The 16303-nt window shown below is 45.5% G+C and overlaps 1 protein-coding gene across 1 annotated transcript in view; it reads right to left on the bottom strand.

Annotated features, from left to right (window-relative positions):
- LRP5 (LDL receptor related protein 5) overlaps positions 1-16303 on the bottom strand; it is a 412593-nt gene that overhangs the window by 60867 nt on the left and 335423 nt on the right. Inside the window, exons 11-13 of the mRNA XM_078682857.1 lie at positions 15198-15382; positions 10474-10797; positions 6480-6682 (exon numbers count right to left, since the gene is read on the bottom strand). Coding sequence (XP_078538983.1) covers positions 6480-6682; positions 10474-10797; positions 15198-15382 — 712 coding nt within the window. The remainder of the gene's footprint in view (positions 1-6479; positions 6683-10473; positions 10798-15197; positions 15383-16303) is intronic.

Below are 16303 nucleotides of genomic sequence, written 5' to 3'. Positions count from 1 at the left end.
CCTGGCATTGTGACTCATTAACTAGGCCTGGGCGGAATTTCAATTACGCTGGAGTCATTTAGGTAATTCCACATTACTCTTTGATGTGGAATTACCTATAATAATGCAATTACACCTGCTCCCATAATTGAGTAATTTGGAGAAAACAATTTCCATTGCAAATGCATATTTAGCAAGTGCAAGAGGCTGCTCGCATTGTTATTTAAGTTCTATTGCATTTAGCGAAATTTTCTTTGTGCTAAATGCATACTTGTGTCTTTGTGAGGGTGCATTTTGTGATCAACTATCACTAAATGCTCAGAGTAAAGTGGGGGAAAATCCTACCCTATGTGCACGTTTAGCAAGTGCCTGCTTGCGCACTCTATTCATGCTCGGTTGTATTTAGTTTTATTTCTTACTGGAAAATGCATCCATCTCCGTTTTGGGCGGGAAGGGGCATTTATGCTCTTAGAAAATAGCACAAAATGCAGAATTACTCTTCTTGCGTAATTCCCTGTAATCTCCTAAAATTTTAGGATAATTCCGCATGTTTATTCTACACAAAATTAAGTGAGTTACACCCACCCTTAATAGTAAAATGCTTGTGTGTGTATAAGCTAAGTGGTGTGCATAGAGACTGGTGGGCTATTACAAGTGCCCTCTGTAAAGACATACTGCAATCAGTACAAAATAGTGGTCTCTCGGCACACAAAATGTCATTTGTAGCTTCACTGTGCCTGAAGCAGCACTGAATCTGGGCCCCATAGATCCCACAGTGGTTTCACACCATTGTGGTTTCTGGCTGTAGTCAATCAAGAAATCAACCATTAAATCAAGTGGATTTATAAAGCACAGCTAATCTCCTGAGAGTGTGTCCAGGCTCTTGAGGGTCATGATGGTTTAGGTGACTAAATCGAACAGGTCGAGCAAGGTCTTGAGTGCTCTCCCGAATTCCATTAGGCAGGTGGAGGTCCGTCGATGCAGAGGGAGGTCGTCCCAGGCTTTTGCCGCGAGTTAGGAAACGGAGAGCCCTCCACTGTTGCTTTGGTAGAATGCGGGGGATATGAGAGAGTGAGAGCGAGGTAGAGCGTAATTGTCTGTCAGGATGGTGGAAATTCAGGCAATGGTTAATGTGGGCTGGTCCTTGGTTGTACAGGGCTTTTGTAGGTGTGGACAGCATGAATTGGCATCTCTTCTGTATGGGGAGCTAGTGGAAATTTCTGAGGTGGTGGGTGATGTGGGTTCTTCTGGGAAGGTCGAGGAGGAGTCTGGCAGTGGAGTTCTGCAGTCTCAGCAGGTGTGTGGGGATCCCAGAGTAGTGTGTGTTGCTGTAGTCTAATCAGCTGGTGATTAGGGCCTGAGTGACAGTTCGCCTGGTGTTCAAGGGGAGCCATTTAAAGGCTTTACGTAAGATGTAAAGTGTGCGAAAGCAGGCAGAGGCGACTGCGTTGATCTGGGACTTGATGGTCAGTTTACTGTCCAGGATTATACCGAATTTTCTGGTGCGGTCGGTTGGTTTGGCTGATAATCCTAGTTTCGAGGATCACCAGAAGTCTTTCCAAGGGGTGGTGTTGTTGCTGAAGAGCAGCACTGACAGTTTTGTCCGTTTTGACCTTCAGGCAGTTGTCCTTCATCCAGTTGGTGACGCTAGTCATGCACCTGTGGAAGTTGGTTCTTGTGTTGGATGGATCTTTTTAAAGTAAAAGGTTGAGCCGGGTGTTGTCTGCATAGCATATGGTGATTAGTCAGTGGGATCCGACTATGTTAGCCAAGGGTGTCATGTAGGTGCTGAAGAGGGTGGGGCTAAAGGAGGATCCCTGCGGGACACCGCAAATTATGTCCTTGGGTTCGGAAGTGAATGGAGGACTATGGATTTTCTGCATTCTTCTAGTAGGAAGGAGGCGATCCACCCGGGGGTGGATATCGATGTGATGTAGTCTTCTGATCAGGGTGTGATGAGATACGTTGTTAAAGGCTGTTGAGAGCTCGAGCATGAACAAGGGTGCGATCAGCAGCCTCTGTGCTGTGGGGGGGGGGGGGGGGCAGAATCCAGATTTGGAGGTGTCTAGGAGAAGGTTCTGCTCCAGATATTTTGAGAGTTGTTGGTTGATGGCTTTGTCCAGGACTTTGGCAGGGAAAGGGAGATAAGGCAGTACTTTTTAAGTTTGCTCGAGTCGGGGGACGGTTTCTTGGAGAATGTTTTGATTTCTGCATGTTTCCAGTCTTTGTGAAAGGTGGCTGTGGAATGTGAGGAGTTGAAGAGAGTGGTGAGCTTGCGGCTGATCCTACAGCTTCCGAGGACGTGGTGTGGGCAGAGGACCGTAGGGACTCTTGAGTTCATGATGGTGGTGGGATCCGATTGTAGGGGTGGGAAAGGGGGGTTTGGGGAGCTGGTTCCATGAGAAAAATTGGTGATCCATGTTATTATGGTGAGTGCATGAAGGTAATCTGAGGACTTGGGGTGGGGTTCGAAGTTCTTATAGAAGGTGGTGATTTTGTTATGGAAAATGTCAGCGACCGTCACATACTTCTTTGGAGGGGTGATGTTTTCTGTGGCTGTGGGGTTGGTGGATTCTCTGATGATTCTGAATAGCTCTTTGCTGTGGTTGGAAACTGGACTAGTTGCGGTCGACTAGGGATTTTCTCTTCGTCTCTCTCAGTAGCTGGTGGTAGAGGTTGAGGGAGGACTTGATGGTGGGCCTGTCTGGCGTGTCCTTCCTTGTGCTCAAACTTCTTTCCAGTTCCTTACATTGGCGTTTTGCTGTTCTCAGTTCCTTGGTTTACCATCTTGCCTGGTTGTTGTTTTTGCATTTGTTGGATCTCCTGTGTCAGCTGGTCTTGATGTGCGGGATTAGGTCAACACAGTTGGTGATCCAGGAGTTGGACATTTTTGACAGCTTGGTCCTAGGTAAAGGTAGATGCAATATTAGGGAATGATGTGTTGAGGGAGTCGGTTTATTTGCTCTCTGATACTTTGCTACAACTGTGGTAGGGACGCTGGGTGGCTCGGTGGTGAAGGTGTGGGGGCTGGAGATGTTGAAGTGTACAATGGAGTTGTTGGTCCAGGTGAGTTTGGTGACGTGGATGTACTTGACCCCGTTGCTTGGGTTGAAGATGGGGTCCAACATGTGTCCTTCGTTGTGGGTGGGTGGGGTCGGTGACGAGTTGGGGGGAGTCCGATGTTATTCATGCTGTTGAGCAGGCTGGCTGTGTTGGTGTTTTGAGGTCGTCGAGGTGCAAGTTCAGATCTCCGAGGAAGATGTAGTCTTTGGAGTCAATGGCGAGAAGGGTGATAAAGTCAGGGATGACGGGGCAGAATCTGGGGCACGGTCCAGGTGGTTTGTAGGCAAGTGCATCTCTGATGGTGGTTTTTCCGTTTGTTTGGAGTTTTCAATTGAGGTGTTCCATGGTCTGGATGTTGTCTTCGGTCTTGGTGGTGAAGTGGATGTTTTCTTTGTGGATGATGGTGATCCGTCCTCTGGGTCTGTTGGTGCGGTCTCGGTGTGTGAGCTTGTAACCCTCGGGTGTTGCTGTGGTGATGTCAGTAGCGGACGCTGGTGTGAGCCAGGTCTTGGTGAGGAAGACGACGTCGGGGTCAGGGAGGTGATGAGGTCCTAGATCTCGGTGGCGTGTTTGCAAAGTGCGCATGTGTGTTTAGGAGGAGGCAGGCAACTTGTTGTGAAATAGGTGCGCTGTGTTGGTTGGTTCCCGTGGGGGTAATTGGAATGGTGATACAGAAATAGGAGCAATGGATACAGAAGAAAATTGAGGTGCGGCAGCAGCGGTTTTCATAGCATACGTGGTCCAGGGCTCAGCGGCAGTATAACTGCGGGATGTAGGAGAACCAAGACTCTTGGCACTCGGTACCATCCAGGCGCTGGCTAGTGCACACATGCTTGCCTCTGGCACCCCAGAAGCACAGCTGCGCTGTGGCCTCCTTTAGGTAGGTCCTGGGAGAAGAAAAGGGCACTGGGTGGCGGTGGCTGGAGCCGCCTGGAAACAAGCAGCATCAAAACAAGCAGGACAAAAAGGAGGAAACAAACAAGCAGGAGAAAAAGGAGGGAAAAATACAAGGTGCAGGCAGGCACAAAGAGGAAAAGGCAAAGACCAGACGAAGGGGGAAAAAAAGACACAAGGACGGCAAGAATCAGGCAATTCAGGGGTCAACAGCGAGAGAGAGAGAGCTGGGCCTGGGTACTGCTTAATCGGGTTGAGCTGCGGTCTCCATTAAGTAGGTTGGGTTGAGGGAGAGGCAGGGGTGGCAGTGGGTGAGGCTGGCTGGAGGTGGGAAGCGGGCAGCGGCAAAACAAGCATGAGAAAAAGAATGGAACAAAAATAAATTGGGAGAAAAAGGAGGGAAAAACAAGGCACAGGCAGACACAAAAGGAAAATACAAATTGAGCCCAGTATTCCACATGGCCACAAACTGGGTTTGCTGCCTGGCACTTCCCTCTGTGTATCTACATAGAGGTATGCGGAATTCGGTCATATTCCGCTTAAGGTTTCTAAGTGGAGTGGGACCCAATACACATTCTTTAACCATTTTGGACTCAAGTCTTTGTGGTCTGTAAAGGACTGTTTGGAAATCGCTGAGAGTTTGCTCTACCTCGGTGGGAATCAACAATTTTCACAGGCGGTTCCTGTTGTCCTCTTCCTGTGTGAAAGAGCCGGATAGCAACCCTTCATAGATTAGGGTTCATTCGTGGCTTGTAATATCAAGTTACCAGTTATCTTTGGACTTGTAACTCTGGAAGTCAGTTTGAGCAATGATTCGCCTGCCATTGGAGTGTATCTCGTGCTAGCCCATTTTCGCCAATGACAGGAGCTTAGGGTTCCGATGATATTACGAATTCTGACTTTGAACCAATTATCTGGAACCCTACACCCATTTGTATAAGTTCACCTCTTTAGGTGAGTTTTTGGGAGCGCAAAATGGTTTTTGTGCCTACATCCGGGCCTCAAATTCTCTAATTTGACCCTCCACGCAGCTGAAAAACTAGGAGAAAAAGCTAACATTATTAGTAAACTTGCTACATTTTTATCATTATGTCGGTCACCTCTAGTTACACTGTTCAGAATATATATATATATATATATATATATATATATACACACACACACACACACACACACACACACACACACACACACACACACACACACACACACACACACACACACACACACACACACACACACACACACACACACACACACACACACACACACACACACACACACACACACACACACACACACACACACACACACACACACACACACACACACACACACACACACACACACACACACACACACACACACACACACACACACACACACACACACACACACACACACACACACACACACACACACACACACACACACAACAGATGAGCCGTCTGAAGGTGCTAGAGACATCTGGTTTGTTGTGTTGCTATTCATAAGACCAAATTCTCTTTCTCTTTGCTTTTTTAAAGAAATAGTTCTGCTGGGATATCGAGTTTTCTGTGGTTGTTTGCTCTGCTATACTGTATCTCAGTTTTGAATCTACAACAGCCTTGAGTAAACTTTGACTGCTCAGCCTAGCCTAGCCATCATGGGATAGACCAGTGAACCAAGGACTTAACTTGGTTATCAACTGAAGAACAATGATATATATACAAAAGCGGGAGTAGGCAGCACCCCATGACCACACAAACAAACAAACACTTTACAGGTATCAAGAATTGACCCATACTAAGAGAAACGTTCTCACACTTAGGGCCTCATTAGGATGGCGGTTTTTCCGCATCCTCCGGGCCGGCGGAAGTGTCCGCCGGCCTGGAGGATGCGGAAAAACCGCGGCGGAGACTCCAAAGACCCACCGCCAAATTAGGATGGCTGGTGGGTCTGGAATTCCGTCCGCCGCTTTTCCGCCGCGGTCGGCTTCCGACCGCGACGGAAAAGCTATAACATGGCATGCGGTGTCTATGAGACACCGTCCGCCATATTATGATGTTGGTGTAAATATGCTTTTCCACGGCGGCTTTTCCGCCATGGAAAAGCATACGGACATTCACTTTGGGGGCCCGTTGCGGGCCCCCTGGGTGAATGGGGGGTGCACATGGGGGGTACCTATGGTACCCCCCTGCATTTGCGTACACAAAGCAGCAGGCACCGTGCGGTGCCTGCCGCTTTGTGCATGTAAATGTAACACATGCATTTTTAACATTGCGGCGGGTGCAGCTTGAAGCTGCACCCGCCGCAATGTTAAAAATAGAGGATGTGACCGCCACCCTGGCGGTCACATCCTAATCAGCACGGAGGGAACGCCGCAGCCCATGCGGACGTTCCCTCCTCCTCAAGGGTGGCGGACGGACGCAAGTCCGTCCGCCATCCTAATGAGCCCCTTAGTTGGTTATAACAAGTTGGAGTGACACATGCACCCCTCAAACATATCCTGCCAATAGCATGTTGTAATATTTGCACAAATACACATTGTGGATCAGACTTGCCTGAGTGCCGTCATCTTTCGCTCTCTTGATCATGTTCTGCCGCCCATCCACCCAGTAGATGAGCTTATCCAGAGGGTCGTAGTCAATGGCCTTTACGTTGCGGAGTCCATGAATAGGGAGAATCATGTCAGGGCTCTGTTGCTCATCAAGAACCATTCGGCTGATGGCTGCCTTCTGGCTGAACAGCAGGAAGCTGCTGGGTGCTAGAATGAAGGAGAAGTTCAAGAGCATTGAATGACTCGTTTACAGCAGTACACGCACTGAGCAAGAGGGACAATCCTAGTCACCTACGTTAGTGCTTGCACATCAGCAGTACCGGCTAAGTGGCATTTAATTTCACCCATTGAGTAAAGTTGATGTGACATCTTAAAACTTCTAAAATCTGGTAAGAAAATGACATTGTACGGGGTTTAAAGCCTAACAAAGGGAATATCACTCTACCAACTAAGCCGAAAAGAAAATATTTTGTGCTGTTACAAATCTCTTTCTATATGAAAAATGCAATTGCGTCTGAAATGCCGTCAAGACAAACGTACTCAGGCAGGACATCTGCTCCGTAAACTTTGATCCTGATCATATACATGCAGCTTTGACTGAGAATTATGTTAGAAGGAAACAGGCATACTGGGGCTCATGAATGGCCATGCACTGATGCCTGCAGAATGAATGAATGATCGAACGACATGCGCTGTGCTGACTATCCTATGGGTCTGTTTGGGCTGGTCATTACTGTCATCTAGAATAAGTGGGAAAACAATCTTCTTCCTCGTTCTGAATGTAACTGTATCGCCATTAGTAGCAGGTACGTACTCCAGAAATTTCTCCCTTGATGATACCTAAATATTTCAGAGCCAGCTTATTGAAGCATTTAAACGTAATGCATGCGAGTTTGACTCGAATCTTTTCATATACTGGACACCAGTGTGGGGTGGGACATAGGAACTCTTTTCAAGACGTCTATCAAGCCATCTCCAGCATTCTGAGGCTCTTTGAACTCTATTTATTTGGCAGGCCCGTGAGCCAAAATAGAGCTTTAAGGCTATTACAGTAATGGAGCGTTGAGTGTAAGGATGCCTCCACCACCACAGCTTATGAATAGGAGATAACAAAGATGTAATAGGTTTAATAAGATTGAGTTGATGGAAACAGCTGAACACAACTCAACCTATCTGGGTGTACATGGTATATTTGCATTCAAGGTTTTTCACATTTTCTGCTGAAGCGAGGGAATATCGAAGTAGCTTGGGGAGGGGCTAAGAGTTCAGTGAGGGCAGACTCTTGACGTTTAATAGAATAAAGTTATTGCGGTTTAGTTGCAGGAAGCTCTACAGCAACCATAACCTGATCTCCCAGAACTGCTCCAGAAAGTTAAGAGTGGTCCCTATGTCCCGTATCCATAAAATATATACTTGTGTGTTCATAGCACAACTCTACTCAAATTTGGGGGTCTTTTAAGATTCCAAAGAAAGGGCCTAAATAAATGTTGAAAAAAATTGGTGACAAAAGGAGACCCCTGGGGGAGCCTAACAACAAAGGGGAAACTTCCCAAAAAATAAATGGTCACCATAATGTTCTCTGAGACCGTGACTGTGGGTATGGCATGAAGCATAGCAAGAATTTGTGTTCCACCTGGGCTCCAGAAGCTAGTCGATTGTTTAAGAGGGTAATCCCCACCATATCAAGAGCTGCAGACATGTCCACTATGACCAGCAACAGCCTAGGGCATCATCCATGAATCTTAAGGCATCGTCACAAAACATAAATAATGCCCTTTCAGTCTCAGGTTTGTTTATGAAACCTGGTTGCCAAAGGGAGGGCCTATGAGAATGAGCTAGATGTTGCTGTACTTGGGGAAATTGCAATATTCCCCAAAAAGGAGGGCATGCCAGAAAAACTGGAGGTTGGCTGAAGGTTGCCTCTTTCACGAGGGGATGAATAAAGAATTAAATGCCAGTACAAAATTTGCAGCAAACAAATTAATTTTGATAACTAAAAAATAGAACCACAATGTCAGAGCTACTTCATCTTTAAACCATGGATACTTTTACTACTTCTAGCTCAACCAGGAGAAAAATGTATTAGGAACCGAAAGTGAATAATGGCATTTGATGGTAAACCTGGACCAATTTCTTTATAACAAAACAGGACAATGACAGGGTGATCATGCCCTGTAGCTGAGACCCTCAGATGCTGGGCTTCTTGCAAGGATCTCTCAAGTTCCCATAATGAAAGCCCACTTCGAATGCAAGCAAAAGCTTGGCAATGCATACCCTTGAATTCATCTCTAGTTCTATAAATCGAGAAAATGGTTGTGATTTTCTTTCCGCAGGAGTGACGGTGTGCAGGGCCGGCGCTAGGCATGGGCAGCCTGAGCAGCTGCCCAGGGCCTCGCACTCAGCCCACCAGCATGGGGCCACGCACTGGTGATGTGTCCTGTCGGTTCCCTGGCGATCCATTTCAAAGAAAGGGGTCACCTTTCTTTGAAATGGAGGGGCCCTCCTCCCCGGGCCCCTCAGGGATGGTATCTGGATACATAAGGGAGGGAGACGCTCCCTTCAATTGAAAGGAGACCCATTCACAGACACTGTGGGAGGCCCATTGTCCATCATTTTGGCGCCCCCATAGTTTTAACTTTTAGCCCACAAGCAATTCTCACACCTACCGGACTGAAGGTGTGAGAAATGCTTGTGGGCTCAAAGTTAAAACTGTGGGGGGTGACAAAATGCTGGACAATAGGCCTCCCACAGTGTCTGTGAATGGTCTCCTTGCAAGGGGACACTTATTTACATTAGAGGGGCCTCGCACATTCCCTTTTAGCCCAGGGCCTCGCAAATCCTAGAACCGGCCCTGACGGTGTGTGGTGGTATTTGGTTGCATTTCCAAAGGCCCTAGTGACTTCAGTGACCAAGTCTGCATGAACCCACAACGAAAGGTTATGGCTTTGACAAATACTTTCTTTGAAGTATAATGCACTCAGGGGCACATGCACTTACATAGGGTTGTGCGGCGGTACAACACAGGTAAAGACATCGTATGCCTTTACAATGCATTTTTCACCAAGCAGGCCATTACCACGCATTGTTTTTATATATAGAAACAATGTATTTGTGTTAGGAGTCCCCCCCCCCAACTTACCTTAAATACTGGTAAAAGCTTGCGTTGTAAAGGTATGCACGTGGTAAAAATATGCGTGCTAAATAAAGCGTGGTAAGGGCACAGCAAGGTAAAACACTCATTGTAAAGGCTGTTTCCCCCTAAGTAGGGCTTTCATTTTCCACTGCTTGTCCATCCCCTGCAAGTCATTAAAAGACATGACCCCCTGCTCTTTTTCCAGGGACGAAACTTCACTGCACTGCTGTGAAAATCAATCATGGTGCAGTGAACTCCGAGAAGAAAGAGGGAATTTCACTCACAGTGTAATCAGTGCAATGTTGTTAGAGTTGGTGGAAAACCAGTAATGTAAAATACAAGTGATTCTGATCAACCCTCACTGTATTTTCACACTGTTACCAGACCTGAATTCTAAAATTGTTCTCTGATTTTCATTGTACAATGCTGCTATTCTCTTAGCAAATTCAGAATTAAAGCAAACACGTTTTCCTCCGACAACGATGGGTCTGCCATCACACCATCAGTTCTCTTGCCCCATCTTGAAGCAGTTGCCTGTGCAAGACGTACAAAGCAATCTAACATAAAACTTGTCAGTGAAGCCTCTCGAGTGACACAAACTTGGCAGAGGACGTTCAGGAGTGACATAAGGACGTTCTATTGACAAATAAAGCTGGAAACGTACAAGTGATGGAGAAAAACAGTAAATGACCCGGGACAGTCAAAGAGGGGTGCTGGTACGAAAGTTAAGTCAAAACTGAAGACTATACAGTCTACCGTGTTTCTGGCAGACAAAGAAAAGGAAGGACTGTTAGGCCTTGTAGGCCACAACTACCTGTCATATGTGAATATCTATGTAAATAAGCGACAAGGAGAGAATACGTACAGCTGCAGTTCCTACTATTGGCGTCCAGTGTGTAATGAGAGGCACAGGCACAGCGGTAACCATCGGGGATGGCCAGGCACAGCTGGCCACAGTGGCCATTGTTCTGCATGCACTCATTAAGCCCATCCTGGCGCGAGGAGTGAAAGACCAGAATGTCCATGACAAAGTCCAAGCGCTCTTGAATCACGGTGCGGTTTTTCCCATTGGTTTTGTCGGCCCTCTCGATGCTGTGCAGGTTCCAATCCGTCCAGTAGATGAAGTCGCTGTACTGGGTTAGGCCGAATGGATGTGGCAGGTCGTCAGCGATGATGCCCCTCTGTAGCCCTGCATTTCAAGGAGAGAGTAATCACTTAGTTTAGGATAAAAAAAGGCACAATGAGGACATTTTTATTTTATATGGGGTTTATACAAAGCGCTAGAGAACACCTCAGTGCTTCTGGTTACGTACAAAGAAAATGGAGAATGGGTAAATAAGACTCAGTCGGAAATGATGTATTATCAGTTAAGGGAATACATGATGCTGATAAAAAGAGGGTCAATTTGGAGCAGATTCGGAGCCAGAAAGGAAGAGTAAGATTGGGGACCTAACGCTATCTGCCAGGAATGAGATAAATATATATGCACTGACAAAGCCAATCGGGCTCGCTATATGGCTTTGCTAACGCAGATCCAATGGCTTTGCCAACACTTTTTAACTGATGCTGTTCAGCATCAACAAAAGTAGTTACAAAGTCATTCAACGGGGGTAATGGGGGGCATGTTGATACACATGATCACGTATTATCGAGTGGCATAGAGAGCAGCGGCGTAGAGTAGTGCAGAGTACAGCGGCATAAAATGGAGGAGTAAAGTATAGTCCTGCAGTGGCACAGAGTGGAGTAGAGTAGAGTTCAGTGGAGGACATTGCAGTGTTGCAGCGTAGAGTGTCAGAGTGCAGTAGAGAGCAGTGGCGTAGAGTACAGTGATGCAGAGTAGCGTGCAGTGACAGAGTGCATTGGCGTAGAGTGCAGTGATTAAGAGTAGAGCAGCGTAGAGTGGCATAGAGTAGATTTTTGAAGAGTAGAGTGAAGTAGAGTCTAGTGGTGCAGGGTAGAGTGCTGTTGCGTACAGTGGCATAGAGGGTAGTGGCGTAAAATGAAGCAGCTTAGAGTGCGGCAGCATAGGGAGCAGTGGCGTAAATTAGCTTAGAGTGGCAAACAGGGAACTGGTGTGGAATGCAGGGGCATAGAGTTGAATGTTAAAGAGTAAAGTGCATTGGCGTAGAGTGTATTGACACAGAGTGCAGTGGCGTAGAGTGCAGTGTTGCAGAGTGGTGTAAAGTACAGTGGCACAGAGTGGAGTTGTGCGGAGTAGATTGGTGTGACCTACACTGAAGTGGTGTACATGCAGTGGCGAAGAGTGCAGTATTGTACAGTAGAGTGGCGAAGAGTGCATTGACATAGAGTAGAGTGGTACAGGATAGAGTAGAGAGGCATAATTTGGAGTGATATGGTGCATAGCGCAGTGGAGTGGTGCAGGGTAGAGTGGAGTATGCATGGTAGCCCACTGCCACTACAGACAACACATTTTTTAATTGAAATTACCAGTGCATTTGCATAGACCGACAGTTTAACTAATAAACCTATATAGTGCACAAACGAAAATGTATGGGAATTGCATCACCTAGTGTACTGGTTTGTTTTAATCATATTCAAGTATTTGTTTCCAACACACTTCTGAAATAACAAAGAGTGTGCTTTATCTGTGTTCCTAAATTTGATATATTCAGAAACACTCGCACAGTTCATTTAAATGTTGTTGTGTGCTTAAAAAAAACCTTACCTATCTTAAATATCCAGCAAGATGGTCACATACATCCTCTCACTCTGGAGAAAGAAAAGTAACGTTTACAAGCGCCCTCAGAAGACAGTGCCTGACATCTGACCTTGGTCTTTGAATGGACAGCAAACGTACAAGGTTCTAGCAAAGAAAGGCCCAATGGGCAAATCATTGGCAGACGATGACTCCTGGCTCTTCTGTGCCTGGAAAGCAAGTGGCCGTGGTCCCAGCACTCGCTCAGCAGTGCCAGGGTGGAGGGCAGCTACCTGCTAGCTTCTCAGTCTGGACGCTGAGCTCTAGTCTCTTAGGCAAGAGGTGGAGTTCTATGTTTTTCGTAAGCGAAGATTGTTAATGGAGAGAAGTCTAACAATGGGCTGACTGTACACAAAGAAACCGGCCTGGCTTGCAGCGCAGTGTGTGAGGCAACGCAGACACTGCGCTATTGTCTGGTAGATTATTTTTATCAATCCGGATACTAAAAGGTCTAAACAAGCACTGGCGGTTGCAGCAGAAGCAAGTGGGCTGCTTGCTCACCTGCAAATCTTTTGCTACCAAAACATTTTTCCCTGCCACCACTACCAACAAAATGCATTTTTGGGTCACCTGGTCATGCTGCTTTCAAGCAATGTCATGCATTTTCCAATATGCACCACATGCATATGTATTGTGCTATTCCTTATTTATGGAGGCTTAAATGTTTCTGTTTTTTGAGTATATGGATGTTTCACACTATTAGGACTGTGACACGCATATGGATTCTACACTCGTCATGTCATTCTTGAACAATCATTTAGTATGTTAAGCATCGCTCTTTGATGCTATCTGGGGGTCGTTCATTCTCTAAAACAATGGCCAACAAGGCAAACCCAAATAAAACAAAGAGGGCAAGAATAGCGATAACATGATGCAGATGTGTATTGTCTCACCGGAAGGTATGGGGTAGCAGGGAAAGGACAAACGTAAATGATGGTAGCCGCACGTCAGAGGATTGAGAGGGGTGTTATCTGGGCATGCCCAAAAAAGCAGACCCTGGATTTCTGATCTGGGTGCAGACGGAGCACACCAATGCCAAAGGTAATTAGTGGAGACAGTGTATGGGGGAGACAGGAAGGGGAAACACAGGTTGGAAGAGGGGAAACATACTGGTGAAGAAAGGTGGAAAAACCAGGAGGAGGGCGCCAAGTAAAAGAAGAGGGGACAGAGCCGGAGCCATACAGGCAAAAGGAGGTGAGGACATGGACAATGGGAAACCGAGGTAACCTGTAAACATGGAGAGCAAATTGATAGGCATTAAGGAAAGACATGAACCTAACAGCAGTAACTAAGACACACAAATGTCAAGGGCGAATCCAACTAACTTTACAAGCAAAAAATGACATGGAAACCATAAGGGATGCAAGGACAGAGAGGAGGTCTTCTGGAGGTCTGGTGATACCTTAATGTTACAAAAGAGGTACCAAACACAGGGCAATAACATAATTCTAACTAGGCAAAAAGTATATCAAGTTTTTTTTTTAATCCTGTTCCCAGGAGTGCAGGTGTGATATTGAAGGCCATACATTCATGAAATATTTAATTTATAATGTAATCTGATAGGTATTAAATTGTTCTTTTGAAAAGCTTTACGTTGTCTAGCCGGTAAGCTTTGCATGATTTGTGCCAAAATGGATTGTTGGGTAACTAAGATAATGACATTCAAAAATCTGTTAGTGACTGGCCTGCAGAGACAATCAGTCAACACAACTAAATATTACCAAAAAACAAGTCATAGCCGTGACATATTTATCGGGCCTTTATTTGTCCAAACACCAAAGACGGAGAATATACTTAAAAAACACAACACTTCTGTCCCAACCCTGAAAGTGAAAGCAGCACAGATTGTGGCAAATAGTGTAGATATCACATGAAACCACACCTCTGGATTATGTTGTTGTGAAAAGAAGGAACGCATGCACCGTTCATGATAATCCAGACGTGCATGCATGCAAGGGCTTTGGAACTGCACACAGCCCCAATGACGAGTGCACAACTGCGTACATTGTTGTCACACACAAATACTGAGTGAGCTCTGTCTTGATAAATGACAGAAATGCAGAACTAGTTCAACTGGTTACAGAGAGCATTGGGACGTGGCTCCAGGGTAGCTTGAGGTTCCTGGGCCCACACATCCTTGAGATTTCACTGTAGGCTTATTAACATAACTATATTTTATGTCCAGGGTAGATTTTAATGGCCTTTTACACCAAATGGAATCCGCACACAGACATCCCAAGCATGCGGATACCTAAAGCTTGGAGTCTACCAACATTTGGTGAACTGGCCTTTGACTTGGCTTCCACAACATGCATCAGGAATAAACGGCCAAAGAGTGCACATCCCCTCCTATTGGTGGAAGAGTGTAGCCAATGCACTACCGCGCCCTGACCATTCTTGCACATACTTTACTCCACCCTTAATACTGATATGGACCGATTTTGCTAGCTGCCGTGTCATATAAACACCGATAACACCGCAGTCTACCCAGTTGTTGGCCTTTTTTACGACTTTTTTATGGTTAATAGAATTAGTGCTAGATGGGTTCCTTGACATCACCTATTTTGAAACGCTACACTTAAACATCTATATAGTGTCGTTTTCTGAAGTCTTCTAACTACAGTCGAAAGATATTTCTTTTACTTTTTATAAAACCAAAAACAGCTTAGCCAACACAAGGGAAATGGTTTAAAGATCTCCTGAAGTTCTGCTGATATAAAACAGTGTGACATCAGGAAACATTGGGACTTCACAAGTCGCACTCCCAGATAAGGTATAGCCTGGCATACTTCAGGATGAAGACACAGGTAAGGGGTACAACTTAGGTACAATCTCAGCCCACACAACCTTTAACGACTGAAGAAGCACTTTACCTAGCATATTTGATGACTCGATCATATTTGTGTCCAAGTCGGTCCAATACAGCCTTTGGTCGGCATAGTCAATGGTCAAATCATTTGCACGTCCCACTTTGTCCACGAGTGTGATGCTGCTAGTTCCATCCATGAAGGCACGGACGATCCTGGGTTTACCACCCCACTCCGTCCAGTACATGAACCTGTAATGAAAAGAGGAGACACTTACTAAGAGAAAAGTTAGAATTCAATAAATCGCCAAGCTTCAACGCCATTTCAGTTAGTTCAGCAATTTCATATACCCTAAACATACAGTAAAATGTCACAAACACAGCTATAGCACACAGAAAAAGAAATTGTACCTAGACACCTGAATAACTTCAATTACAGAGGAAGCAACTTTCTCATGGAAAAAGACAGAGGCTATTTTCAAGAAGTCAATCATTCACACTATCAACACAGAACTGTGTGAGATGGCAACCATGTGTTGTAGATCCGCAGTTTTCTAGTCCTATATACTAGACACTGACATTCACTGGTTTCTCATGAGACGTTAAATTAATATATATTGTCTGGTACAGAAAAGAGTTAAGTTGAGCATTTTAGCGGTCCACCCGAAGCAGAAACTGTACTTGAGATGCTCCCAGAAGAGGAGGTAAGGTTTGGGTTAAGGAGCGACAAATGCATAATAAAGGCATTCTTTTTTATTATAGAAGTAATTACTACACTTCTTATGTTTCTAAGTGCTCTAATAACCAATTATCCTTTTTCTAAAATGTATTTTTGGTTTTCACATATACACAGTCAAAAGGAAACTGAAGATTCAAGAGAAACTGAAGATTGCAAGCTACTGAAGTTACTTGATGTACATGTCGCACCATATCAAATCGCTTCTCAGAGGCTCCAGCATAAATAAATGGTGGGTACTGGGTACACATGCCGCTTAAGCAGTACTTAATTTGAGCGGGGCACTCATTTTCGAGCAGTGGCACTTATTTTTCGGCATCAGACATTTACCGAGAGCAAGAGACAGAAAATCAATTCGGAAAGACTGAAGAAGAGAGACAGGAAAATCGTCATAAAGGAGAAAGCAGGAACCTGCATGAGTGAGATAAAGAAGCAGG

Source organism: Lissotriton helveticus, chromosome 3_1, assembly GCF_964261635.1.
Source record: "Lissotriton helveticus chromosome 3_1, aLisHel1.1, whole genome shotgun sequence".
Taxonomy (NCBI): Eukaryota; Metazoa; Chordata; class Amphibia; order Caudata; family Salamandridae; genus Lissotriton; species Lissotriton helveticus.
The sequence above is the reverse complement of the archived record's forward strand: the minus strand, read 5'-3'. Positions and strand labels throughout refer to the sequence as shown.